Source organism: Pelophylax lessonae, assembly GCF_965119305.1.
Source record: "Pelophylax lessonae genome assembly, chromosome: 1".
Classification (NCBI taxonomy): Eukaryota; Metazoa; Chordata; class Amphibia; order Anura; family Ranidae; genus Pelophylax; species Pelophylax lessonae.
In genome coordinates this window covers 63,518,131-63,544,300 of record NC_138768.1, presented here as the reverse complement: position 1 = coordinate 63,544,300, position 26,170 = coordinate 63,518,131, and the positions used below count along the sequence as shown (strand labels likewise).

General features: G+C 43.2%; 1 protein-coding gene across 4 annotated transcripts in view; it reads right to left on the bottom strand.

The window, feature by feature from the left end:
• Nucleotides 1-409: 409 nt before the first annotated feature.
• The window catches only part of WDR7 (WD repeat domain 7), a 654,984-nt gene continuing 629,223 nt past the window's right edge, over nucleotides 410-26,170 (bottom strand). For all 4 annotated transcript variants that reach the window (XM_082268937.1, XM_082268938.1, XM_082268939.1 and 1 more), the window contains 2 exons: nucleotides 17,147-17,251; nucleotides 410-850 (listed from right to left, as the gene is read on the bottom strand). In XM_082268937.1, coding sequence (XP_082125063.1) covers nucleotides 647-850; nucleotides 17,147-17,251 — 309 coding nt within the window. In that variant the 3' untranslated portion in view covers nucleotides 410-646. The remainder of the gene's footprint in view (nucleotides 851-17,146; nucleotides 17,252-26,170) is intronic.

Below are 26,170 nucleotides of genomic sequence, written 5' to 3'. Positions count from 1 at the left end.
GGTTTTGCACTCTCCAGTTTTAGTAAATAATCCCCTATGTGTCATTGACTAAATTGTCCTCTTTAGCCTAAAACATTGCTGGATATGTTTCTGAATGAGCAATAAATATAGACCTCTGTGATGCAACCCCTCTCTCTTTTTGTTTGTTGCTCGTCAGTTCACCTCTAGGGACATCATCACATTCCTGTAGACAGTTGGTGCACCAACACGATGGCATATGGGTTTGCCCACACAATAGCTAGCTTCTTTGAACACGTGATCACTAATCATATAAGCTTTAAATAGGTGAAAAGCAATGGCAGCCAGTAAGAATTTATCTTTATGTGATCTGACTTCGGCATTATGAAATCTGATTGGTTGCTCTGGTTCACTGCACACAAAATTGTTGTCCGCACTGATGTCAGTTATAAGCTTTTATCACTTATAAAGCAAGGAAAAGGGGATTCACCTCGGAACATGAAATTATGTACAGGAAAGGGTTTCCTCTCTGTGGCTTTAGCGCTGAGACAAGCAGCATTTACCAGGGGAAATCATGCAGCACCAACACAGCAACGTTTACCCCTGGGACTGATATGACGACATCTATATGTTCATGCTATAGAGATACTGGAAGGGGCAGTAGGTGAGCAGGAGGTGAACAAGGAGCCTACACCATAAATCTGTGCTCCTTCCCATCATGGGCCATTAGGATGACGTTGCGGTTGGAGGTCCAGATGAGTCTGACCAGTTTCAAGGCGTTAAGGGATCCAGGGGAGGCTGGCTGGACGGGTGGCACCTGGTATGTTTTAATACACCGCAGTTGAGGTGCTGAGTTCAGCATTCCGATACTTCCCAGTAAGGATGTGTTCATCTAAAGAACAGAGATGTGAAGATTATTCACTGAGAAATGGATAACAGAAAGACAAAAAAATAAAAAACAGAACCCCCAATTTCTTAATGTGAGACACTGAAAACAAAACACCATGTTGATTGGGAAATTCCATATTTTCCCTACTATTATTGGCGCACCAATACATAATGCATTCTAAGCCTGGTTACCTTAGATGACTTTATACTATAGGAATGTCATTATGAACTGACCAAATGACCAAGCTCTTTCATGGTGCTTTCTTACCTAAAAGGTAATATCACGTTCCAAAGGGTAACACCTGGTCTTTTCTTACCCACTAGTACTGTATATACCACAACCAAAATTGGAATAATCTAGTCTGGCACCAGAGCTGCATTATGCACGTCTAGTTTGATCATGCCAAGCCATGAGGATGGGAGGAATCCTTGGAGAAAGGCATCTATAGCTAAGTATTTTTGTTACATTTTCCAATATTATTACATTTGTTATCTTTATCTATTATTTAATTAAATGTTATATATCTGAAAGTTGTTGTGTGATCTCTCTTTGCACATCTCGAAAAACCCCAAAAGCATAAACGATCACGTAACAGTGATAAAACATGTACAGTATTTCAGTATTTGCAACAAACCTTGAATATTGATAAAAACTAAAGCTTTATTTTAAAGCGGGACTCCAGCCAAAGAGTACAATCCAAATTATGTTGAACCTCCTACAGCTGAACTCACTGAATATACTTTTTTCCTAGCTGTCTCTGTCCTCAATATGTACTTACTAAGCGACTGAACCTGCAACAAGCATGCAGCTACTAAAATCAAAGGAAAAGGTAGAATGCCTTATCTGCATGCCTATTTTAGGTCAGTAATTCAGAAAGCACTGGCACCTTTGGGTCAATATAACAGCCATGAAAGTAAAATTTTCAAGAGGAGCATTCAGCAATGACAGTTTGGATAGAGTAGGGAGGGATTAGAGCCCTGTCCAGATTTTAATTTGTGTCCCTGTTGGGGAAAATCACCTCTCTGGTGTTCTGGTGACGAATAATAGTATGGCCGGGTTCACACTGCTGTAAATTTGAATCCTCGCGGATTGCATATGACTTCTTTTCTATATACTTTAAAGATTCTAGCAATCAGATTTCCTCATTGTAAATATCGGACTATCCTGCCTCTTTTAGGAATCCCACTCCCCATGTGATGACTATTAAAGGAGAAGTACAACCAAAGCTCGTTTGGTTGCTCCTCTCCTGTGGGTTCTCCACTCCTGTGACCCATTTTCAGCAGACAGCGGGCTGAAGCATGCTGTCGGCTGACGTCACAGAGCCAGTCCAAGCTGGGGAAAGATCGCGACCATATGGTCAGAATCCGCCCAGATCCCTGGACCGGCACCTGGCCCAGCTTCTCAACAAGGCTGCTCTTCCCCCCTCCGCAGCCCAGTAGGGGGCAGAGCAGAGAGCCACTGACTGACAGTCACCAGCTCTCTGCTCATGGAGCACTGATGCTGCATCCTCCTAGGCAAGTATGATTCTAAAAAAAAAATCCCAATGTTTAAAATCTAGCAGTCAATAGTTTCTAATAGCTAATAGGTGCATCCCTGGTGCAGAGTGTGTTCTATACAGTTACAGCAAACAAAATATCAGGACCTGGTGAGATACTTCTTACCATCCGAGATGTATGGATCTCTATGGAGAGCAGAGGAGATGCCACATCTAAGTGAACTCTCCTCCCACCCACTTAAATTGACTCAAGTAGCTCTAAGCCCTAACTGGATGACATTTGTTGCTGCTGATCTCCTCCAGCCTATTATTTACATTAACACAGGAATGAACAAATCCCAGGGGCTAGGTAGCCAATGTGCCTAAAAAAAATTCCTGCTACTGCTTAACTTTTCAGGTTTTTTCAAGTTGTTGTCAATGAAGTTTGCACCTTAAAAAAATCCTGCTGGCTCCTGGATTGGACAGACTAGCTTCAGAAATCCATATTAAATTTGCCACCTGGCAGTAGCCTTGTAGCTCTTAATTGAGATTTTAGTGATTGATTTTAGATCTACTTTAATCAGTTCCTACCCACAGTACATTTACTGCGGGCGGGCGGCATGGCCAGGCTGGATCACATACGTGTATGTGATCCAGCCTGTTTCGGGTTAGGGTCCCCTGCTAACCCGTGCTGTCCCTGGCTAAATAGGGATTTTGTTAGCAGGTCCCAGCCAATGATTTATGGCTGTGACCTGCTGATTGGCTGAAGCCAATCACAGGACAGAGTCCTGTCTTTACAAACACACAGCGCTCTGTACACAGATCATTCACCTGGCTATTTCTTATTCCTGTAAAGCAGGGAGAAAAACAGCCAGATCTGTTTGCAAAAGCAGCACACATTAAACACATTACGCTTGTTTAGGTACACAGTTGAGCCCTTGATGTTAAACCCTTCCCAGGGGGCCGACCTGCAAAGAATATTCCTCTATTTTGTGGGACTATAACGGCAACTTGTTTTCTTACTAAGGCAAAGGGATACTCTTGTCTTCATAAAATTTTTTACATTTTATTCGGGTCACATTTTCTAAAAAATCCCACTGGGATATGCATCATAAAAACCATATATTGACAATTTCCAATGAAAAAAGAAAAAAAGAGACAAGAAAAACCATACAAAACATGTGTCAATACACACATGGTAAGGAGGCCGACCTGCACCCCATAGCCCCTCCCAAATCACCAAAGGTCAAATGGGAAGAAAATAGAAGGTATTGAAAAATAGGGCAGAGCAAGGAAAGGAAAAACAGTAAGAAAAGCCGCGAGCACCCCCTAATGGTTTGTAGATGTCTTTAAGAGGTGGCCCCTGTCAGGTAAGTAATCCAAGGGTACCAGTTTTTTTTTTTTATGATTTGAGCATCTTATCCTGCAGAATGGCAGAAAGATGCTCATGAAGCATTATCCAGGACAATTTGGCCTTTAAAAGATCAAATGGTATTCTAGGGGATAGTAAGGATCTCGCTATAGTGATTCTTGCTGCTAGAAAGACAAACATGATCAGGCCCTGTGTGCCTCCGTGCTCCTTCCGAGGGGTAGAGAAACAATAGCTGTCGCAGAAATGTGGTCACGTTATTCCTTGTGAGACAATACTCAATTTGTCTCCAGGGATGCTCCCCAGACTCACTGCTCTCTGATTCAGTGCTGTTCCTCTTCTGGGTTGAAAAGATACTGGCATCATCCAACCCACCTTCTGTAAACCCATGCTGCTATATGAACACAACCTAATGGGGGTGCTTCTTTACACCAGCCTGGGCAATTTGGTACTCATTCTCCAATAAATGGGTTCTCTGTAATAAGGACCACCCACCCACCGCCAATGCCAGAGAAGAAGGACCTATGATGTCCCCAGCGAGAAGACTGAAGGACTTAAGATATGTTTAATGTCTGTGTTTTTCTATATTTTTTTGCAGAGAAGAAGTCATGATGTTGGCCTTTAAATAAGCTTGTTTGAAGAAGACAGTGAGACTGGTGGCCATCTTGCTGAATGCCAGGTATTCTCCCTTTTAAAATCCACGCAATCAATCAATACTACTAAAGTCAGCTCACTCACTGTCAGCCGCTTAATGTCCTTGTAAAATATCTTCATCAGCTCTGAGATTTCAGGACGCGGGTTTAACCCCACAGCGTCCTCTGTGTATTCTGTACAGTCAGAGTGAAAAATGGCAAGACATAAGAATGTTTAAGATACAATATTGCCAGCTGCCGTCCGGAATTCTGACCAGGGTGGAACATGAGTCATTAGTTAGCTGTGTCCCCGCTCTGCATCGCTCCCGTGTCACCAGGTGTAAATCATTGCATCTCTAGCAAGGAGCACACAAGCACCACTGACATTTTCACAATTTAAATCATCTTGAGTAATAGCCCTTTTAAGATGACTAATGCTACTGATTTTCTTACATTAGTAATAGCTGTGAACAGGACCTGGACAGGAAAACACAGGCCAAACAAGAGGGCAGGCTTGAGAACAAAATGGAGAGGTCATTAACACGTTCTGCACCACTGACAGGTGCGGCTATTTCAGCAACCTTCAACTTTCTATGGACTTTATCAGACATGGATCTGATCCTACATCAGTACTCCAGTAAAGAAATTTGGTCTACTTGGTTGGTGACAGACTGGAGGGTGAGTACATCAGACTGGGGCCTGGCTGACTTTCACGCACCTCTTATAATCCTTCAACCTCATTTTATTCTTGTTATAGGGATGGAGAGACCGGGCACTACCTGCTGGGGTCTCACTTAAAGTCCCACCTAGCCTATTATGCTTAAGAAACCAGGGATGGAGACGCCTTGCCTACAACTTGGTGCCTCATATAAAGTCCCACCGTGCGATTTTCGTGCGTTTTTGGTGGATTCAGTTTGATTTGACCTTATTTTTCCGTATACAGGGATGGAGACCTATAGCATGACCTGCTTGTCTCACACAAAGTCCCAAATAGGAAATTAGGGATTGAAAGGCATTGTGCTTTACAGGCCATGCCCCATATATAAAATCCCTATCTGTCTTTATACTGCATCCACCAAGGGGATGGAGGTGTAATGCTTCTCAGCTGGTCCTTTCCAGTTTGTACCATCGTTACAACTTAGTTATTTGAGTTTTGAGACAACAGACCAGTTATGGATGAGGATGGGTTGGGGGAGGTTGGGCTGTCTCCCTCTCACCTGTTCCCCCATCCATCCATTAGCAGCCATGTGCTTCCAGTGCGGAGACACTAAATTAGGAGTGTTAGGACTGCAGATTTAACAGGGTGCCGTGAAGTGGCTCTGCAGCTTTCACATGCGTTTGCAAATGTGTGTCAACTATACCCCTGTTCTTTGTATCAAGAGACAGGTCTACTTGGTTGGTGACAGACTGGAGGGTGAGTACATCAGACTGGGGGCTGGCTGACTTTCACGCACCTCTTATAATCCTTCAACCTCATTTTTTTCTTGTTATAGGGATGGAGACGCCGGGCACTACCTGCTGGGGTCTCACTTAAAGTCCCACCTAGCCTATTATATTTAAGAAATTTGAATTAGCTGCTTAGTTTTCCTGGAAACATAGCAACTGTGTTAAAGTACAAAAGGCCTCTCAGATTAAAATCCACACAAACATAGCAGTTTTTTTACAGTGCTTTTGGATTCTTCCTGCAGTCTTGACAGATTCAAAAGAAGAACTACACATGGTAGTACTCAGAATCAAACACAAGAAAAAGAGCGCAATTGCTCAGGAACATGATATAGACCCAAAGGCATCCGGGATATACATATAAGACCGAGGATAAAACAAGACTCAGACTCAGGTAACGCAGTGCCTTGGACCTTCCTAAGCATGAAATCAGTATTAGTCAAATCTGTTGAAGGTACACTACATGCAAATTTTTAAAGCCCAATTTTGGCTCAAAAAAACACCTCCTCGACCAGTCTCCGAACTTAGTAACACAAGCACTGTTTCCAACAGTAGTCTGCTGTGCGCCCACAGTGGCATGATGATGCATCCCCAGGGGGAGTGTCACTCACAAACTGGGCTCACGGAAAGTGGGTTGATTGATGCTGGGTGTCATTCAATCTGAAAGAGAACCTGTGCTGGACCTTGGAGCAGTGAGTCCACAGGGGACAACACTGGAGATATGGGGAGTATTTCAGGGACAGCTTCTCTTTTTGTTTTAGAAAGTGTTAGCCAATATGTATTTTTTAGGAAAATAAAGCTGAAATTGAGTTTTTAAAGGAGAAGCGTGGAATATAAGCAAAAATAAACATATATACTTATCTATATGGCTGCAGCATTGTTTCACAGCAGCAGATCGTGGTTGCCATGCAGGACCCCTGCAGACTTGTCAGTGTATCTCGTACAGGCAGGCAGATGCTCACTGACAGGAAGAGAGAATGAACAGACCACTCAACAGCGAAGTGGTAGTTCATTGGGAACAAGAAGCCGAAAGCCGCAAAGGCTATCTGTACTTGTAGTTTTCCAGTTACAGAGCTCTGGTTTTTTTTTTTTTTTAGTAGTGACAGGAAGCAGGGGAAGAAGATCCCCAGCTTGCGGTCACAAGAGGCAGCAGAGGGGGCAGCGGCTGCAGGAGTGGGAACATGGTACCCTAAAAAGGGTGAAACATGTAACATGTTCCCAAAGGTGAACTTAACCTTTAAAAAAGGCTGCAGGAGATCAGCAGCGTTGATATGTAACAAAAGAAGGTTTTAGCCCAACTCTAGGCACATATAAAAATGTATCCCTTGCAGTGGGGCTGCGCCCACACTGAAAGGTTTAATTGCTTATTTATGCCTAGGGGAGTGGTCTCCAAACTGCGGCCCTTTGCTTGCCTTTATTCAGCCCTTGGGGCACTTTTCCTTCCACTGATACAAGACACTATTCCTCCCACTGACACCTACAATGGGACTCTATTTCTCCCATTGATGCCAACAATGGGGCACTAGTCCTCAAACTAAAACCAATTATGAGGCACTATTCCTCCCATTGATACCAACAACAGGGCACTATTTCTCCCACTAACACCAACAATAGGGCACTATTCCTCCCACTGACACCAATGGTGGGGCACTATTCCTCCCATTGATACCAGCAACAGGGCACTATTTCTCCCACTAACACCAACAATAGGGCACTATTCCTCCTATTGATACCAGCAACGTGGCACTATTTCTCCCACTAACACCAACAATAGGGCGCTATTCCTCCCACTGACACCAACGGTGGGGCACTATTCCTCCCATTGATACAAGAAATAGGGCACAATTTCTGCCACTAACACCAACAATAGGGCACTATTCCTCCCCTGATACCAGCGATAGGGCACTATTTCTCCCACTAACACCAAACAATGGGGCACTATTCCTCCAACTGACACCGATGGGACACTATTCATCCCACTGATACCAACGATGGGGCATTATTTCTCCCATTAACACCAACAATAGGGCACTATTTCTCACACTATAACAATGGGGCACTATTCCTCCCACTGACACCAACGATGGGGCACTATTCCTCCCACTGACACCAACTATGGGGCACTATTTCTCCCACAAACACCAACAATAGGGCACTATTTCTTCCACTAACACCAACAATGGGGCACTATTCCTTCCACTGACAACAGTGATAGGGCACTGTTCCCCCACTGATACCATGGATAGGGCACTATTCCTCCCTCTAATACCAAAGATGCATTTTTTCTCCCACTGACACCAGGACAATTTTAATGTGGTACTTTTCCTCCCACTGACACCAATGATGGGGTACTATTCCTCCCACTGACACCAATGATGGGGTACTATTCCTCCCACTTACACCAATGATGGGGTACTATTCCTCCAATGGACACCAATTAAGGGGCACTATTTCTCCCACTGACACCAATAATGGAACACTATTCCTCCCACTGACACCAGTGATAGGGCACTATTCCTCCCCCTAATACCAAGGATTCATTTTTTTCTTCCACTGATGCCAGAACAATTTCTAATCCCAATGGCCACAGTCTGGTGCCCCTAAAGTCTAGAGGGCAGTAAACTGGCCCTTAGTTTAGAAAGTTTGGACACCCTTGGTCTAGGGGAACAATAAAAGGAGAGATACTTAGCCCATCCTCCACTCCTCCCATGAGCTAGAGTGGTTCCTGCTGCATCTGCACCCCTGCATGCTAGAAAAACCAGGGACCTAACATCATCAAGACCACAGCAGGGTCCACAGCCCTGATCTGGACGTGAGGACGCTATGGGAAAGTCCATCGTGGGATCATGGGGAAGCACCGCATGCCAGGGGAGTGGAGAACCAGGTAAGTGAAATTGTTTCTCCTCTACCCTGAGACAAAACAAGCTGTTAAATCTTGCAGTGCAGGCACAGCCCCACATCAATCGATAGGTTTTTTTTTTTTTTTTTTATCTCCCTAAATTGGGTTTTAAAAAAAGTATTATAAAAAGCAAAAACAAAAATTCTGGTCTTTGTGCACACATGACCTATGAAAACATCATTATGGCCATGTGTGGAGAGCCTTAATTTAGACTGACCCCCAATAAAAATAAGCACATTATGGATCTGTAGAGGTATGAAGGAAGACAGTAGGTAATGAGCACTATTTCCCAGCCGATATCAGTGCTCAGTCTGGTTGTGTGCACTGGGAGCAGTAAAACACAGAGCAGCTAAAGACCTTATCAGGTCTGAGTAATGAGAACTGCAGCTGCTCAGGACACTAGATAAATTACAATATATTTCTCCTAAACTTATATTGAAGAGTCTCTTGGAGGAATTTCCATTAGCATGTGTCACACGATTCCTGCAGGGACTGAGCCATAAAGGGTTGTATAATTATATAGATCCAGAAAACTCAGAGGAACATGCTCAGTTCTAACTTTCCACGTGTTTTGTAACTCTTTGTAAAAACAAAGTTGGCGTAGATTGCTACCTAAGCATTCCGGCATTACCGCTGCTATGGTGGAAACAATTTGTGTCTGTGGAAAAGCCCCATCATCCACTAGGCAACCTAGGCAGGAGCACCCAAAACTGTGGGTGTATATTTTACTTAACCACTGACATCTTTGACACTTTTAGGGGGACCAGTGACATTACTACAGTAATCAGTCCTAAAAATATGCACTGTTACTGTAATAATGACACTGTCAGGGAAGGGGTTAAACCAGGGGCGATCAAAGGGTTAAAGGTTAGCCTATGGGGGTGTTTTCTAACTGTGAGGAGGATGGGCTTGTAAAATCAATAAAGAAACCTGTGTTCCTAAATAGGAGGAACACAGGGGCTCTGTATTGGTTCCTGAGAGAACGGTCTGCTGTGTTTACAACAGCAGACCGCTGTTCTCTCTTCACGGGGAGCGATCGCGAGTGCCCGGCGGCAATCACGGCTGCCGTCCCCGTGCATCGAGCTTCCCTGCCGAGTGGGCGTGCACGCCCCAGGACCACTCCCACGAGCTGCCGTACAGGTACTGCGATTAGCGGGAACCTGCCGCCGTATATAGGCAGGGGGTGATTGGCAAGAGGTTAAAGCCCATTTTTGGTGAAAAATATAAAATCTTGTATTTATTTTCCACATTCTATTTCAATTATTTATAGCCTACTATTAATCTGAAGTTTGTAAACTTTTTGTGAAGAATCTCACTCATTTACTTCCATGTATTCTGTGTGATGTAGTCACCATGCCCTGTGAGTAGCACTGCTGTGTCACACATTTCACAGAGCCTGCCTTCTGACCTACAGAGGTGCGGAGAGGAGGAGTTTCAGGAGGCAGAGTTAGCACAGAAGTCGCTGTTTGCAGGCAGCCATTGGGAAATGCAGTCCTTAGAAATTAGTAGTTAGCAATTAGACACAGTGGGAGTCGGGCCGTGGGAGGAGAGGTGGCCTTTCTCCAGCGATCGTCTGGGAAACTGTGAGAAGACCCGCCTGCTTATGTAAACAAAGCAGGCGGATCTTCTCAGTGACCGGCAGGAAGAGATCAGCAGATTCAGCATAGCTGAACATGCGATCTCTGTGCCTGCCACAGAACCCCCTCCCCCCCACACGTCAGTAAGCATTAGGCATATATTTAACTCCTTGATCACCCACAGTATTAACCCCTTCCCTGCCAGTGTCATTATTACAGTAAACGTGCATATTTTTAGCACGGATTACTGTAATAATGTCACTGGTACCCCCCAAAGTGTCAAAAATGTCAGTTAGGGGTCCGATCTGTCTGCTGCAACGTCGCAGTCCCGCAAAAAATCACAGATCGCCGCCATTACTAGTAAAAAACAAATAATAAATAAAAATTACATAAATTTTTCCCGTAGTTCGTAAACGCGATAACTTTTGCGCAAACCAATCAAAATACGCTTATTGCAATCTTTTTTTACCAAAAATATGTAGCAGAAAACAAATTGGCCTAAAATGTTAAAAAAGGTAGATTTTTACATTTTTTTTTTTTTGAGAATGTCATATAGCAGAATGTGAAAAATATTGTTTTCCTTTCAAAATTGTCGCTCTTTTTTTTGTTTATAGCACAAAAAATAAAAATTGCACAGGTGATCAAATACCACCAAATCTCTATTTGAGGGAAAAAAAGGACGTAAATTTCCTTTTGGTACAGCGTCGCACAATTGCGCAATTGTCCGTTAAAATAATGCAGTGCCGAATCGAAAGATAGGGCCTGGTCAGAAAGGGGGCAAAAGTGGTTAATTTTATTTCTAGTGTTCTTTGTATTTGTGCTTTTATTCCTTTTTTTATGTATTTGATCATTATTTGCATGCCCTCACTTTATTTGAATGTATTTTCTCATTGTCTTTTTTTTTTTTCTTAAAAAAATTTTAAAATAAAACAACAAGTTCACTGAGAGACTCTAGGACAGGTACATGATACTTGAAAGGGGCTACCAAAAACCCAAGGAGCCATTTACAGCCCACTGCACCCTTAAAAATAACACCCTATTGTCACATTCTGTGTTGATTTCAATGCATGCTGCAAAAATTACTAAATTTCACTGAAACCTTACAATTGTAATGAAAACTCTACATTTTGCTCAATCATCATCATAAGACTAAAGCTGGCCATACATTATACACTTTTCCTATTAATTACCTTTAGATTTACCTTCAACTATGTAGCGCAAGGGCCTGCCTGATTGTACATACATTGAAAGTGTTCAGGTTTGACCTCCTATTATATGGTTTTGGTAAATCTAAAGGAAAATTGTATAATGTATGGCCAACCTTAGTGCTTCTCGACACTGCAATCCCTGCCATTCAGTAATTATTTTATGTGTAATCTCAAAGGAACCAATCAACCATACTTGATTAATCGATCTTTGACAAACCGCGCTTCATAATCAATACATTATACCTAATCAATTGCAATCAATACATTAATAACAATCACAAAGTAATAAAGTGCATTCAGTGCAAAAACGTATAATAATATATAAAATATGAACATTTAAAATGCTATTAATGAATAAAGCGCTATAAACTTTAAACTTCAGAAAAAAACCTTTTTCTGAAGTTTAAAGTTTTTATCACTTTATGCATTAATCACATTTTAAATGCTCACATTTTATGTATTATTGGCACTTTTTGTAAAATTATTGACACTTTTTGCACTTTATTACTTTATGATTGTTATTAAAGTATTGATTGCAATTGAGTAGGTATGTTATATTGATTATGAAGCATGGTTTGTCAAAGATCAATCAATCAAGTATGGTTGATCGGTTCCTTTGAGATTACACTTATTCAGACCTTTTAGTTTTATAACCAGCAGCTCCATTTATTTATTTATATTTTTTTGGGCACATTTTTAGCAATGTATCATTGGGTGCGCAGGTAGTGGATATACACAGTATATTCCAATTTAATTTTTTTAGTATTTGTTTTATATATGTAAAGGTACATCAGCAAACTATAATATAATAATGTTTGTTTTTTTTGCAGCAATAACCTTTTTTTTTTTTTTTTTTTGCAATTTCGGTATTCCTTAGTCAACATGAGGATCAGGTAATAAATGTGAGTCACTGACACAGAGAGGATTAGCACTGCAGCCGAGTTCATATCTCCAGCACCAGTCTGATGACTGAGGATTAGAGCACTGGTACAGCAGCTGCACTCAGATTTAGATGTGATCAGATTTGGAGAGAGACCCCCTGCTGATTTCAATTCATTTCATCCATTGTTCCTGCCTATGTAGGTAAGCAGTACATTTCCAGGCGTATCATTTAATGGGTCTCACATATCTCAGTGTCAGTACAATATCAGGTTTAGAGACATCTGCCTGTACCTGAATGAGTGCTCTATTGCTTCTTCCCCATTTAGCCTATATATGTTGTTGGGTTTCCTCTCCTCCAATAAAAAAAAAGAAAAGAAAAAGAAAGTCGGCATTGAAAAATCTTTTTGCGCATTATCGATGATTTAAAATGATTGAAGTGTTTGCTACAGCACTTCCACTTGTCTTGACTTTCCCAAGAGCTGCTTGAATACAGCTTTATTGTTTGTCAGCCTGTCACTATTTCCCTACAGCCACCAATAAGCCCTCAGATACCCACCAATATTTCTCAAGTAAAGTCTGCTACACCCATATTTAGGGTGTAACACGCAGTGTTAATTTCGTCGACTAAAACCGACTAAAACGTTTTCGTCGACTAACACAATTCAGATGACTAAAATACGACTAAAACTAAAATGGCATTTTAGTCTTAAGACTAAAATACGACTAAAACTAAAAGGGCATTTTAGTCTTAAGACTAAAATACGACTAAAATGGCATTTTAGTCAAAAGACTAAATCGAAATTTGCTGCCAAAATTAACACTGGTGCACGCTCAAAGCTTAATACCATAAATAATAACATATTAGATTTTTCACTCCAGGACCAGCAGTAGTATATAATGAGTTTGGAAATTGTAGAGAAATGCTTAAATAATGCATTACAAATTACAATTGAACTACACCCATTTGATTATAGATGACTAAAATGAGTTTTAGTCGACTAAAATGTAGGACGTTTTAGTCGACTAAAATATACTGGAGTTTTAGTCGACTAAATACGACTAAAACTAAAACACTTTCAGAAGACTAAAATGGGACTAAAACTAAAATGCCATTTTAGTCCTAAGACTAAGACTAAAACTAAATTGAAATTTGCTGCCAAAATTAACACTGGTAACACGTTACTTTGGAGCAGTCCACAGCACCCCTCCCTCTTCATGAGCGGGCAGGGGTCCCTCTCCCCGCACCGGCTGTAATATTTTAAAAAAGTGGGGCTGGACATGGCCACATCATTAATTCACCGAGTTCTGTGAATTAATTAACTACAAGTCCTGTCTGCCACCGCAGCAGACAGCCTGCAGTTTTCAATGAAGCGCAAGAGTGCTGATGAGAACCCTCCTAGTTCATGGATTCTTCCTGCTCTTCAGTAACTGTCTGCCTGTATGGAGGTACGGGCAGACAGCTGTACTGAGTATCTGCAGAAGACTTGCATCGATCCCACAATCCACTTTGCAGGTTGCAGTGTAAAAAAAATTATAAATGCACATTTTTGCCTGCCGAATCATGTGCTTTTTTTTTTTTTTTTTTAAGTGAGCCTTTAAACAGCTTTTTTTGCTACAGAAATCAGTGACTGGCAAGTAAAGTCATGTGAGCCTTTTTGTTAAAGATGAAAATCAAATCAGATATTAACATCATCTGTGCCGTAATGATATTATGTATCAGAGCAAGGTGGTAAACATGACTGTAAGCTATAATTACTTAGCTGCAAAATGTAAGTGCATTGAATCATTATATTCCTCTAACAATACGACAAGGAAACCGGAGAAGAATGGAAAGCGTTTAATCAATAAACACACAATCCCCGGCTTAGACACAATTAGCTAAATATGTTTATTATGGTGTAAAGGAAGCAGGTAACATTTTACTGGTTACAATGTAACCGCAGTGTTCCGATATGTGAAAAAACATCACAGCATGCAAAATACCCGGATAATGTGAGGACAAGGTTTATATATATATCAAAATTACTATAACTGCACCCGTATAGTTTCCGATTATCACTCTTGTTTGATTAGCACTCAGAGCAACTGAAAACCCTAAAGCTTTCCTAATTTGTAAAGTATCATTTAAGGGAACTAAGTAGTGATCCGACTATATAGTTTTTTTTATTGCTGATACCGATATTTTGATCATCACATATTGGTATTGACCCATATTGACTGATATGTTCATACATTTAAAAAAAAAAAATTTCTTTACATTTTTTTCTTGACAGGTACTCTTGTGGAGGGATCTGGGGGTCTAAAAGACCCCAAACCCCTCCTCTGCACTTAAAAGTATTCAAAACGACAAGTTTGGCTGTTTTGAATGCGGTCCTTTTTTTTAATTTGGCACCGAGTACCCGGAAGTGATGTCATGACATCACTTTCGGGTTTTTACATGGAGACCCGATCAGAGCCGAATGCGGCTTTGATCGGGTGTTCGGCGGCCGTGCGGGCTGGTTGCCCAGGTCTCCCGGTGGGACGAGAGACCCGGGCGAGCCGCGGAAGGAGGCGGGAAGGGGGGGGGCGTCCCCTCCAGCTCCTTGTAATGACAGCCGAGTGGCTTCTCAGCCGCATTGGTTGTCATTACAAGACAGCCAACCGTTGGCTATGGACGCCGGTAACGGGGTGATGCCTCTAGCTGCAGGCATCACTCCGGTACAAGCACTTTCCCGAAATATCGGCAATATCGGTAACCTCAGGGGCCGATTCTGATATATCGGGGAAAGTGCATATCGGCCCTCGATATATCGCCTTTGCCGATAATCGGTCGATCCCTAGAACTAAGTAACCTGAATTAAAAAGTAAAGGCTTGCTATGTTGTAGGGGACATCAAAAAATTTTAGTTTTACATAAGCAGTATTCTGAACTCCCATGCGTTAAACCTCCTAGCTGTATATCAGCAGTAGGAGATCATCCAAGGCAATGCTGCCTCAAAACTGCTAGTCTTAGGAGATTCAAAGTGAGATTTTGTGGTGTCATTACTTAGCTTCTCATTGCTCTTCTTTCTGGATAGAAAACTGTACCCAAGGACCTGCAATGCAAAGGATCTCCCTGCTTTATTCATTCTGTTGATCTGTGCTTCTTCCCCTCATCTGCTGCTTCTTGATTATTACTCACCAATCATCAGATGACCAGTTTTGAGGGGAAGCTCTGATGAGGAAGCAACCACATGGTCCTCTACCAAAATGACCACTTCCTTACAGAGACACAGTGCAGAATAAACCATGGTAAGTCAGTAATGAGGAAGAGATCAGCTGCAGGGAGCCTACAGGAAAAACTGGGGATTAGCTTTTTGTTTCCTTGGCTTATTTTGGTACAGCATCTACAGTACAGGTCATCTTTAACACTAAATCAAACCTTAATACACACGATCAGAATATCGTACAAAAAATACAGCTTTCAACGCAATTTTACGATAATATGATCGTTAGTACACAGCTTTCATCTGAAATTTTTCGAAGTGACAAACACGAAAATTGTTCTTTTACGACATCAAATCGTACAATTTTAGTTTAATCAGTAAAGTTTTGGTCTGAAAATACAATACAAATACATTACATCACTTCCGAATTTTTATTCCGTCATACGAGCATTTTTGTACCTTAGTAACCTTGTCGTTTTTGATATAGAGACTAGCATGCAAACCCCCCCCCCTCCCCCCCCAAAAATGGACAATCTCATTGTGTGTACCTGGCTTACCACTTAACCCACTGCTGCATTAATCAACACTTAAAGCCCAACTCAACCTAAACTTGAATTTTTTTGTCCATTCCTCCCCTCTCCACCCCCATCTAACCCATCATCTACCCAGTGTTAAGTGTTCCTTATGTGGAGTCTGTTATACTTACCTGAGTTACCCTGCTGACACAGTTTCCTCCTGCGGGGACTGCTAATCCAGCATTGTACGGTAACCCTTGCCATCCAGTGCCCTTCACCCCATTGGTTCGAAGTCAGATCTCTTTTGGAACCTAAGAAGACCCCTCCGCTGGCCAGCCTATGGGAATCATCCACATCATGAAGGCAGTGATGTAAACACCCAGAAAAAGGACCCATCCCTGATGATTGCCTGACCACAGCTTAAGGTATCTGAAAATTGGGATTAAGATTTCATTTTTTAACCCAGTAACAAGACAAGGGGGTGGGGGGGGGGGGGCTACTTTTATCCTTGTTTGGCTTTACCAAGATCTATGGGCACACGTTTTTTTTCATTTTGGATACAGTGAAGGAGGGTTATAACCGCTGTCAGATTTTTTTTTTTTTTTTTAATCGCCAATTCTGTCCCATTGCGGAGATTTCTCTTCACTTCCTGTCTCATAGCCAAACAGGAAGTTAGAGGAAATCCCTGCAAATTAAAGGAAATTCTTGGGGACCCCCAAGTCACCAGAACTAGTGTCCCCATTGGAAGGTTTCCTCTTTATTACTTTTCTAGGTAAACAGGTCAAATAGAGAGGGTGAATCTTCCTAACGGGGGTCACAGAAAGCAATGAGAACTGATAGTGGTTTTAATCCCTCTCCAGTATATAAAAAAAAAAAAAAAAATTTTTTGCCTTTAGTTATACTTTAACTCTTAATCTCCACCTTGACACTTGACCTTACCCGACCCTTAAAACTTTACTTACCCCCAACACTTATCTTTCATCCTAAACTAAACACTTATTTGCGAGATGTTGAACACATTCGGAGGTCATTAATACCCTAAGAGCTAACACTCCTCTGGAACTGCTATTGTGTGCTATTTTCTTCACTCAAGACACCTTCAGAAAAAAGTATTACCTGCCAGAAGGAGATATGGCTGTCTTTGTTGGAATAAGTGGCAAGATAACGTCCGTCAGGGGCAAAAGAAACTGCTGTAATTGGTCCTTTGTGTCCATGGATATTCTGCAAAATAAATAAAAACATACATATTAATAATAATTACATATTATACATATTTTCCCTTTTGCCTTGATTATAACTTTTTTTATTAGCAATAGATCAATTACAGTTTTTGATATGAATTTGATCAATGTTACATTTGAATGTTTCATGGCATGGTGGACGATGTTTCAACATCGACTCCAGGTAAGTACAGTGTAAACTATAATCGCTGCTATGTACCTCTTCTTCTGGTCTACCTCTTAAACGACTTAGTACTCTTTGATGGTTCCAATGCTACTATCTCACAACTACATGACCAACAGTTTGTAGGCATCTGACCATTGCACCTATGTGTGTCTGAAGGCATTAACATGTAGTTGCTCCCCCACTTTGCAGTTTTAAAAGGCCCCACTCTTCTGGAAAGGCTTTTCACATGATTTGTATCAATTGTATCTCTAGGCATTAGTGCCCTTTGACAGGAAAAAAAAATTAAAAAGCATTTGTGAGTTCAAGTACTAATAGGTTAAAATGATCTGCCTCATAGTTGGTGTTTTAATTCATTCACAATGTGTTCAGTAGGCTAGAGGTCAGGGCTCTGTGCAGACCACTTGAGTTCCTCCATACCGAACTCATCAAACCATCTCCTTTTGTAACTTTGCAGCTATAACAGCCCTCAATTTTCTATGAAGGCTTTTCAAATCATTTTAAAGTTTGTATCTGTGGGAATCTGTGCCCTTTTAGCCAAAAGAGCATTTGTGAGTTCAGGTACTAAAAACCAAAATGACCTGGCTCACAGTTAGTGTTCTAATTCATCCCAAAGCTGTGCGGTAAGTTGGAAGCCAGGGTTCTGTGCAGGCCACTTAAGTTCCTCCACACCAAACATATCAAACCATATGCGCACAAAGGCCCTCCAGGGATTATTCTTTGGAAGGGCCTTTTTTTTTGGTACCTTTGAGACACCATACTTGTGTGGTTATCTCTTATTTTGCCTTGCGTTCCACCTATGCACATGATGAGCCTTCGCTCCCATGTGCCCAGGTATGTGGCGCATCGGCAGCTGGGCGACGCGTGATGCTATCATGCCCCTTCATGGGGGTACGGTCGCACCGCGTGCCGCCTCGTCGGGGGATCCTTTTTCTGGGTATCAAGCATTGTTGTGGTAACCACCCCACGCTGATCGCTTACTTATCAGCTGCAGTCAATTTATCATCATGATTTCCGCTCCCATGTAGGTGCGATCATGCTGTCCCCATCTAGTCAATAGCAGGATTTACAATATTGAGCTTTTATCTTTTTGATACAATAAAGAATACTTTTTATCAAATAGTTTTTTGTCAATAGTTCAGGTGGGGTTAACAATACAAACACATTAGTGTTTTTATTTCATTAAAGCGGTAGTATCCCGCTTTTTTACACTTTTACCTACAGGTAAGCCTATAATAAGGCTTACCTGTAGGTACAATTAATATCTCCTAAACCGTCACGGTTTAGGAGATATTTGCAGTGCAAGCAGTCGCTCACGCGAGCGGCGCTCTGAAGGTCAGGGGGGACCTTCAGTTTTGCTTGCCGGAAAATCACTCCCGCGCGCATGTGCGGGAGTGACTTCATCGCGGCTCCGGCCAATCACAGCGCCGGAGCAGCCGAACCCGGAAGAGACGGCGAGGGAATCATGGCAGCGCCCGCAGCGATGTCCGGGGGTCCGTGTCGGGGCTTCGTTCTAAGGTAAGTAATACATAATGAGCTAGTATGCGATGCATACTAGCTCATTATGCCTTTGTCTTGCAGATTTTGTTTTTGGGTTTACAACCGTTTTAAGCTAAACATATCAAACCATGTTCATATGTAGCACTGCAGATATAAAACAGCCCTCACTTTTCTCAGAAGGCTTTTTCATGATTTTAAAAATTGTATCTGTGGTAATTTGTGCCTTTAAGCAAAAAAAAAAAACAAAAAAACAAAAAGCTTTTGTGAAGTTTATTGTATAGGTTTAATTTGGCAAGCTGAAGTTATAGGCCGATTGGTTACTGTGCACAGCTGCACCAATTTTAGTAAATCTCCCCGATAGTCCAGTGGGGAAGGAAGAGCCTGAAGGGTAGAAGAAGGGAAGCAGGGAAGGAAGGAAGGAAAAAAAGGGGTAGAGGGGCGGGAGGAGAGCCTCAGAGTGCCACCTATGGCATAGGCAGAGCAATCTCATGCCCCACCATAGGGTTGAGAACAAAGGTGCTTCCCTACAAATTTTAAAGAGAGAAGGAAAAAAGCTGACTTGACATTATCTAAACAGCTACATGCAAAGACTATAGCACCGTATTCTTGGGTTGAATATCAGGTGGTATCTGCCGGTTCAATAGAAACCGACTGACATTCGGCCCATGTGTACGGCAGCCAGAATGGCTTCTGTCGAAGGGGCATGACCGAAAAAGGTCTGCCGATCGGAATCCGACCAACGCTGACTGATGTGTTCTGGCGGAGGGTCATCCCCCTGTCAGAACACAAAAGCTCAGCAGGGAGATCAGTGTACTAACATCGGATTGTTAGTACAATATCTCCTACCGGGCTCTTCAGTTTTTTCTTTTTTCAGCCCTCTTGGTTGAATGAAAAAATAAACTTATACTGTGTACTAGGCTTAAAGGACTACTAAACTGAAGCTCACATCATCCAATGATCTGGATAGCTGAAGTCTTTATCACCCACCAGTTATTGCAAATGTTTGTTGTAAATAAATGAATTGTGGTTTTGTTTGTGTGCTGTCATTTTTTTTCCACCTAATTTCTGTCAGAGGGTTATTTTACACTATAAAAGCAAGTACATCTTACCAGTCCTACATTAAATATTAAAAATAAAAGAAGCTTCTGCTTTCACTTTGGTTGTAGGCACACGTGTGATGTGCTTGGTGCATACGTTTAACGCTTTTGATTTGAACTGTAACTGTGTCCAGCTGTGCCTCCTTCAGATCAGACCATTGTCCAAAGACTTGTTAATCCAGCAGCTCTTGATCTCTAATGATTAGGAATGCTTGTGCGCGTGTGTTCTACACACGCTCCTAAGCTGTTCTGCTACACCAAACAGCATAACTTATTGGGCTGCTTTGATAAAACTTTGTGACACAACATTCCATCTGTTCGAAATGTTGACTGCAGTTCCACTGGATAATCATTGCATCAAATCCTCCCCGGCCTGTACAAAGACCTCCTACCACTGTCTCCTGATGTCCACACACTTTCATTTCAGCATGCGGTTTTTGTTGCCAAGGACTTAAGACTTGCGTATTCTGCATATGCTGTTGGGTATAATAAATGCAAGTTACAGAAATGTTTTATGAGCCTGTACAAAAAAAAAAAGGTTTGCTATAATAAATGTTAAATGAACTTCTAAAACTTTACTAGTCATTTATTTTTTATTATTCTGCAATTTTCAATCAAAATGCTTGATTGACCCAAAGCCCATCAAACATGAACAAAGTGCTGTTTGGAAAAATGCTTACAGTAAGCAAGTTGCAACTGCTTGTAGTTTGTTGATCTTAGTGGACTTACTGACATGATAACATTTATTAGGAAATGAGTGTATGTGTGAACTGGTGTGAGTGTAAAGCCATAAATAAAGAAAAAAAAAAATGAACCACATTCAAAAGTTAACTTTCACAAACTAGACGTCATTCATTGATGCCAGATTCACTCTGTTGCAATGGGAATTGCGCAAGTTGGTGTCCTGCGGCGCCTTTTGTTCTAAATTGCACCACAATGCACCTTGCCAATACATATGCATTTCAGTGCATCCCAGTACACTATAGTGCAGAACAAACCCCACTCTGATTTCTGTACATAGGGCATTGTGGATGCACTCCAGCCATGGCTGCATGCCATTTCCCAAGGTAGGTAATATTTGTTGAAACAGCCTCTTGTAGTCTCAGTTGGAAGTCCCTGTAACACAGTGATAACAACACAGGATCACAAATAATAGAATTTTTGTAAGAACTTACCGTAAAATCAATTTCTCTGAGTCCTCTGACAGAAGCAGCCACTTCATAGTTTCCTCACAAATTGGTAATGCGCCCGCTACAGGAGTAAGACTAGGCAGTAAAACTCATAGAAAAAAAACTTTTCACTAGACACACCCTTAGGGGCTGTCCCTTCAGACATTGCCCCAGAAACACTGTGCTTACTAATCAGTTTCGTAACAAGCAGTGAAGGAAAAGACAACCAACCCCAAGCAATAGAGGGGCGGGGGCTGCGTCTGTCAGAGGACTCAGAAAAGAATGTTACGCTAAGTTCTTACAAAAATTCTATTTTCTCTTTTTTCATAGTTTCCTCACACATGGGATGTACCAAAGCAGTGTAGGCATGAGGGGTGGGAAGAAACGCAACCAGCAAAATGGTAACGATCCATCAAGACCACCTATGGCATAGGCAGAACAATCTCATGCCCCACCATAGGGTCGAGAACAACGGTGCTTCCCTACAAATTTTAAAGAGAAAAGGAAAAAAGCTGACTTGACATTATCTAAACAGCTACACGCAAAGACTATAGCCCCGTATTCATTGCTTGAATATCAGGTGGTATCTGCTGGTTCAATAGAAACCGGTTGACATTCGGCCCATGTGTACGGCAGCTGGAACGGCTTCTGTTGAAGGGGCATGACCGAAAAAGGTCTGCTGATTGGAATCTGACCAGCACTCTCAGAGAGCACTGACCAATGTGTTCTGGCGGAGGGTCAGCACCACTACCCCCTGTGCAAGCGGAGCCCGCACCGCCTCCCTGGGATCCCACAAATGATCCAGAGAAAAACGGAGACATTGTGGAAAGAATCTGTCTGCCGGGCGGGACCGAAATACGGTCTCGAACCCCGAACGAATTAGTTTGTGAACCCATGAGTCCTGAACCAGAGATGCCCAGGGTCCCAGAAGGCAACGCAGACATCCCCCCACCCCCGAATCGGGTGAGGGTGTCCCATCATGCAGAGAAGAAATCGTCCGCCGAACCGGACTGGCTAGGTTTGGGCTCATCCAACCAAGCCTTCTTGTCCTCTCCGGAGGCTCTGAACGGTTTCTCTTTTACCTGCGCCCCCGAGGCACGAAAAAGCCCCCGGTGATCCTTGAAGGAAGGTCCCTGCTTCCCTCGGGGTGCCCTGCCTTTTGCAGATTGGGGGAGAAGAGTACTCTTACCCCCTGTTAGACCCTTGATTAGCTCATCCAAGGAGTCACCAAAAAGGAGTTCCCCCAAAAAGGGAAGATCAGACACGGCCTTCTTAGAAACCTGTTCCACCGACCAGCTCTTCAGCCACACCATGCGGTGAAAGGCAATCCCCACCGCAGATACTCTAGCGACCAGGGGAGCCTTGCCCAGGGCCGCTCAACTCAGATAGACCGTTGCCTGGGCCAACCGATCCGTGAGCTCAATGAGAGTTGGAGGGTACGCCTCAGCCAGCAAGTTGCTTTTAAGCACCTTAATCTATTCCGCAACCGTCTGAGAAACCAGTACGGAGGCGAACACAGGCTTGAGGAGCGAGCCCGCCACCAAGTGTAGGTGGCGGGAAAGTGATTCCATGCGCCTGTCCACCGGGTCCTTAAACACCGGGGAGCACTCCACGGTTACAACCGTGGACTTATTCAATCTGGAAACAGTGTGGTCCACCTTAGGGGACACTGTCCAGTGATTGGAAACGGAGTCTGCAAAGGGGTACCGGCGTTGAAAACGATTGGGCACCGCCAGCACGTGCTTAATATGCCCCCATTTTTCGTTCACGATATCGTGAAATTCCTCGGCGCAAGGGAAAACCTGACCCAAATTCTGGGCTTTGCGGGAGCCGAAGACAACCCGCTTTCCTGACTGTGTGGGCTCATCATCAATGTGCAAAGTCTCCCTGACTGAGCGAATCAGTGCTACCATCAAAGCGTGGTCCAGGGCTGCGGCCGAGGAGGACTCCTCCTCCTCGCCGTCTGCCTGTGAGGACAGGGAACCCTCAGGGAGGGTAGTGTTCGTGGCAATCACATCAGGCTCTGAATCAGAAAACTGAGAGGGCATCGGCCGTATTTTAATAGCAACTTGTAACATGACAAGCTCCACTTTGGATGCCAGAGTTTCTATGGCTGCAGACATAGACACCAGGGAAGCCGATCCGGATTTCCCGGATGCACAACAAAGATCAGCAGGGAAATTTTCACTCTGGGACTCCATATTGGCAATAGACAAAAAAAAAAAGTACACTGGACTTTTAAATCCGCAATTGCGGTCCGCACCGCAATACCGTGCTACCGCTGGAGTCCACCTTTGGCTAGCAGATATACTGATAGAGACATAGTGTGTCTGAAGAATGCCCAAAAGGACTAAAGACCCTCTTACTGTGTCAGAAACCAGATCAGCTACCACTCTCCATGCTGTCTACAGCAAGTGAAACCTCTGGAGGAAGTTACCAAACGTCAACAGAGGCGGAACCCCCTGAGCCACAAGAACATGGTGCCATGAGAAAACATGGGAAGTCACAGGGAAAATGACCTGCCCACAGTCAAAATGGCGCCAAAACACACAGCAAGGCAAGAAAATGGCTGCTGCCCTTACACTGATGCAGTCTGGCTGCCCACACCCAAAATGGTGGCCGAAAATGGCGCCAGCGATCAGGAACCCAGGGAAGTAGGCCACCGCGGGAATCCACCACAGGGAACCCCCCAGGAGAAGGTAGAAGCTACACCCTTCCCAGGCGTTAGACGCCGCTACAGCGCCCCCATGGGCAGCAGGGAGGGCAGGACCGGTCCTGACAGACCAGGGGGATCTTAGAGAGACCGCAGCTCTGTCATCCCCAGGAGTGGGCCCACATCTCCCCCACAGACGACTGTCCCAGGGACACAGGGAGCGTAGTATCACTCACCCTACCATGGACCGTGGGGCTCAGCTCCGAGGCAGGTCGCCTCCAACCCTGAGCGGGGGTGCTGCAAGCCAAGAGGGGTACGGTCGTGGTGAGGCCTGGGCAGACCACCACAACCTGCTCACATTCGTTGGCCGGGCTGGGAGACCATAAGGATCTAGAATATCCAGTGCGAAACCCCAGTCCGGCTGTTGCTTGTAGTTCACCAGGAGGATCCCCCTGACACTAGCTAGCGATAGTGAGAAAAGTAAATCAAACAAACATTTCTCAAAGAAATAAAAAACTGAGACCGGAATCCCAGCAGGGAAACCTAGGTCCTACTCCTAAACTAGGCAGCAAGAAACTGATTAGTAAGCACGGTGTGTCTGCGTTAATGTCTGAAGGGACAGCCCCTAAGGGTGTGTCTAGTGAAAAGTTTTTCTATGAGTTTCACTGCCTAGTCTTACTCCTGTAGAGGGCGTATTACCCATTTGTGAGGACATGGACAAAAACACGATTTTAGCATAGTAAGGAAAGGTTACAATTTTGGCATTTCCTTTATTGCCACCTGAGCCATCCTTTGGGGTCACAGACAAAAGCATATATATATACATATATATATATATATATATATATATATATATATATATACCCAATTCTGCCAGTTTGTTGCTTTGGTCCGTGACCCCAAAGGATATATATATATATTTTAAAAGGAGCATGAATTAGACTTTAATTGTACTAACTTACATAAGCCCTACTTTCTTGGTTGTAACCTCAGGACTCCTGATGCCGCTATCGTGATCGAGGAGATCTGAAGCATTCAGCGCAATCATTTTCTGTAAACTGTTATAGCAGTAGGCCTATTCGAAACACATCCACAACGGCGGATATACAGTAATCCCCCCTCCATATAGCGCTTGTGGCGTTCGCAGTGCGGGTCACATGGTTTCTCAGAACCCAGGCTTCCAATGAGAGCAAAGTGACCTTGAGGAACGGTGTATGAAAATACATTTATCACTGAAATGGCATGTTGCCTGTCAGTCAATATATGCCTCTCATTTGTTAGAAGGCCGTCCTGCTGTGATTCCCTCATTACAATTTGCTTTAACTTCCTGGGCAAATGACAAGCACAAAATGAAGCCGCTTCTCTCTTCAGCAGAGTTAATCTACAGAGAAAAAGGTGACAGCTGCAGCTAGCCGAGGGTTCCCGGAGCTTCAGCGGCATTAACCCTTCAAACATATGGGAGTTTTATTATAAATGGGATTAATATCGAATACTGTGGTAACAACCATGTGTCATTTTATATATTACATAAAAAAAAAAAAGTAAGATGCTACCTGCATGGAGTTTGCATGTCCTCTCTGTACTTTTGTGGGTTTCCTCTGGGTACTCTGCTGTTAGGTTATTTGGCTCCTGTCTAAATTGGCCCTAGTATGTGTATTTATGCAGGTGAGATAGGGACATTAGATTGTAAGCTCCTTGAGGGCAGGACAAGGAGCTTCCAAAGGACAGTATGGAAAGCGCTTCTGAATTTGTCCACACTATATATAAGTAGTCGGTTTATGACGATGAACTGCAGTCAGGTGGAGACCCCGATGAGGACGAGCATACAAATGAGCTTCCCTGGGACGGTTTCTGACAGTTTGTGCAGAAATTCTTTGGTTATGCAAACTGATTGTTGCAGCAGCTGTCCGGGTGGCTGGTCACAGACAAACTTGAAGGTGAAGATGCTGGATGTGGAGGTCCTGGGCTGGTGTGGTTACATGTGGTCTGCGGTTGTGAGGCCGGTTGGATGTACTGCCAAATTCTCTGAAACGCCTTTGGAGACGACTTATGGTAGAGAAATTAACATTCAATTCACGGGCAACAGCTCAGGTGGACATTCCTGCAGTCAGCATTGCACACACCCTTAAAACCTGCGACATCTGTGGCATTGTGCTGTGTGATAAAACTGCACATTTTAGAGTGGCCTTTAAGGCTCGGTTCACACTGAGGCGGCTTCAAAGTCTCCCGACTTCAGCGTGGCTTGCAAAGGACTTCTCTAATAGAAGTCAATGCAAGACGCCCCAAAGTAGTGCAGGAACCTTTTTCTAAGTCAGAG